At 42.2% G+C, this 1,556-nt stretch overlaps 1 protein-coding gene across 1 annotated transcript; it reads right to left on the reverse strand.

Annotated features, from left to right (window-relative positions):
• Positions 1-419: 419 nt before the first annotated feature.
• Positions 420-1,342, reverse strand: LOC113242298 (ADP-sugar pyrophosphatase-like). The gene is given in 2 exon segments (XM_044377627.3): positions 420-948; positions 951-1,342. Coding segments are annotated over 2 exon segments (657 nt in total). The 5' UTR covers positions 1,201-1,342; the 3' UTR covers positions 420-541.
• Positions 1,343-1,556: the final 214 nt, after the last annotated feature.

The raw sequence follows: 1,556 nt of genomic DNA on the forward strand, positions 1-1,556 counted from the left end.
CACCGTTCCCAAACACAGTCGTTTGTTCAGCTTAAAACAAACCAGGCGAGGTGACAACTCGTATTTATCAAGTATCAGAAGGAGGGTACATTCCTGATCTTTGAGATTCCCTCTGAGATTCTTTAAAGTTTCTTTCAAGGAAGATGGTAATGAGAAGAGCTTGTACCTTTTTTAAAAAATTACTTTTTATTTAAATTTAAGTTAGTTAACATATAGTGTATTATTAGTTTCAGGGGTAGAATTTAGTGATTCATCAGTTGCAGACGACACCCAGTACTCATTACATCGAGTGCCCTCCTTAATGCCCATCCCCCCACCCTCCAGCAACCCTCAGTTTGTTCCTAAAGTTAGGAATCTCTTATGGCTTGTCTCCCTCTCTGGTTTTTTTTTTTTTTTTTTTTTTTTTTTTTTTTATTCTGTGTTGCTTTTATTTAATGGAAAAGCTAATTTCAAATCTACAGTAAGCTAAACTGAATACAAAGTCTTAGTGAAGGAGGCCTGGTGGTCTTATTTATAAAAACACGGCTACTGTCCTTTGGCCTTAAAACTTCAGGAAAGGCACTTCAAATGGCTTCGTGTTTGCATGTTTCAGTGCCAGAGCGTAGGAATAGACCCTGGCGTCCACGGTCAGATGTTCCTCAGCTACCAGAGCATCAAGTCTCTTCAGCAGGTCATTCTTTGGTAAGGAAATTACTTCGACAAATTCTCCGTCTCCTGGCTTTGGCTTAGGTCTCACGTTCTCAGCATCATCTCCGTTAATAGTTACCGTCACGATGTGTGTGGTACAGTTTGTCAAACCTGGATCCATACATACAGCTGGAGAACACTCTGCAACGTCACCTTTATAGCCAGTTTCTTCCTCAAGCTCCCGAAGAGCGGCTGCTTCTGGGCTCTCATTATCATCGATGAGACCTGCGGGGAATTCTAGGCAGCAGCCTCCCATCGGGGTTGGAACTGCTTCACCAGAACGATGCACTCGTAATGAAGAGTCCGCTGCAGCACGGGGATGACCGCCACACCATCTGCCGACTGTCCTTTCCTGGTTGTACGTTTCACGGTTTCCCAAGTTCTTATTTTACCAGTAGGGTCCATGTATGTTGTTTTTTCAAGCTTGACCCATTTTCCTTCTGAAATTAACTCCTCTGAAATAATAGACTGTTTGGTATTTTGAGAAGGATCCGCTGGTTCTTGGTTTTCCATTTTCAAACAACTTAGTCTTTATAGTCCTCAGGCAGGAAGTTCACGTCCAAGGTGTGGGGTGAAGGGGAGGGTACTCCTTTGGGGAGGCGGATGAAAGAAGAAAGCACGAATCCGAGGCAGCAATCTCAGAAGACCCGGTGCTACTGCTCCCTCTCTGTTTTTATCTTATTTTTCCTTCCCTTCCCCTATGTTCATCAGTTCGTTTCTTGTTCTTGTTTCTTAAATTCCACATATGAGTGAAATCATATGGTATTTGTCTTTCTCTGACTGACTGATTTTGCTTAGTATAATACCTCTAGTTCCATTCATGTTGTTGCAAAGGGCAAGAGTTCATTCTTTTTAATTGCTGAGTAATA

Source organism: Ursus arctos, unplaced genomic scaffold, assembly GCF_023065955.2.
Source record: "Ursus arctos isolate Adak ecotype North America unplaced genomic scaffold, UrsArc2.0 scaffold_25, whole genome shotgun sequence".
Lineage (NCBI taxonomy): Eukaryota > Metazoa > Chordata > Mammalia > Carnivora > Ursidae > Ursus > Ursus arctos.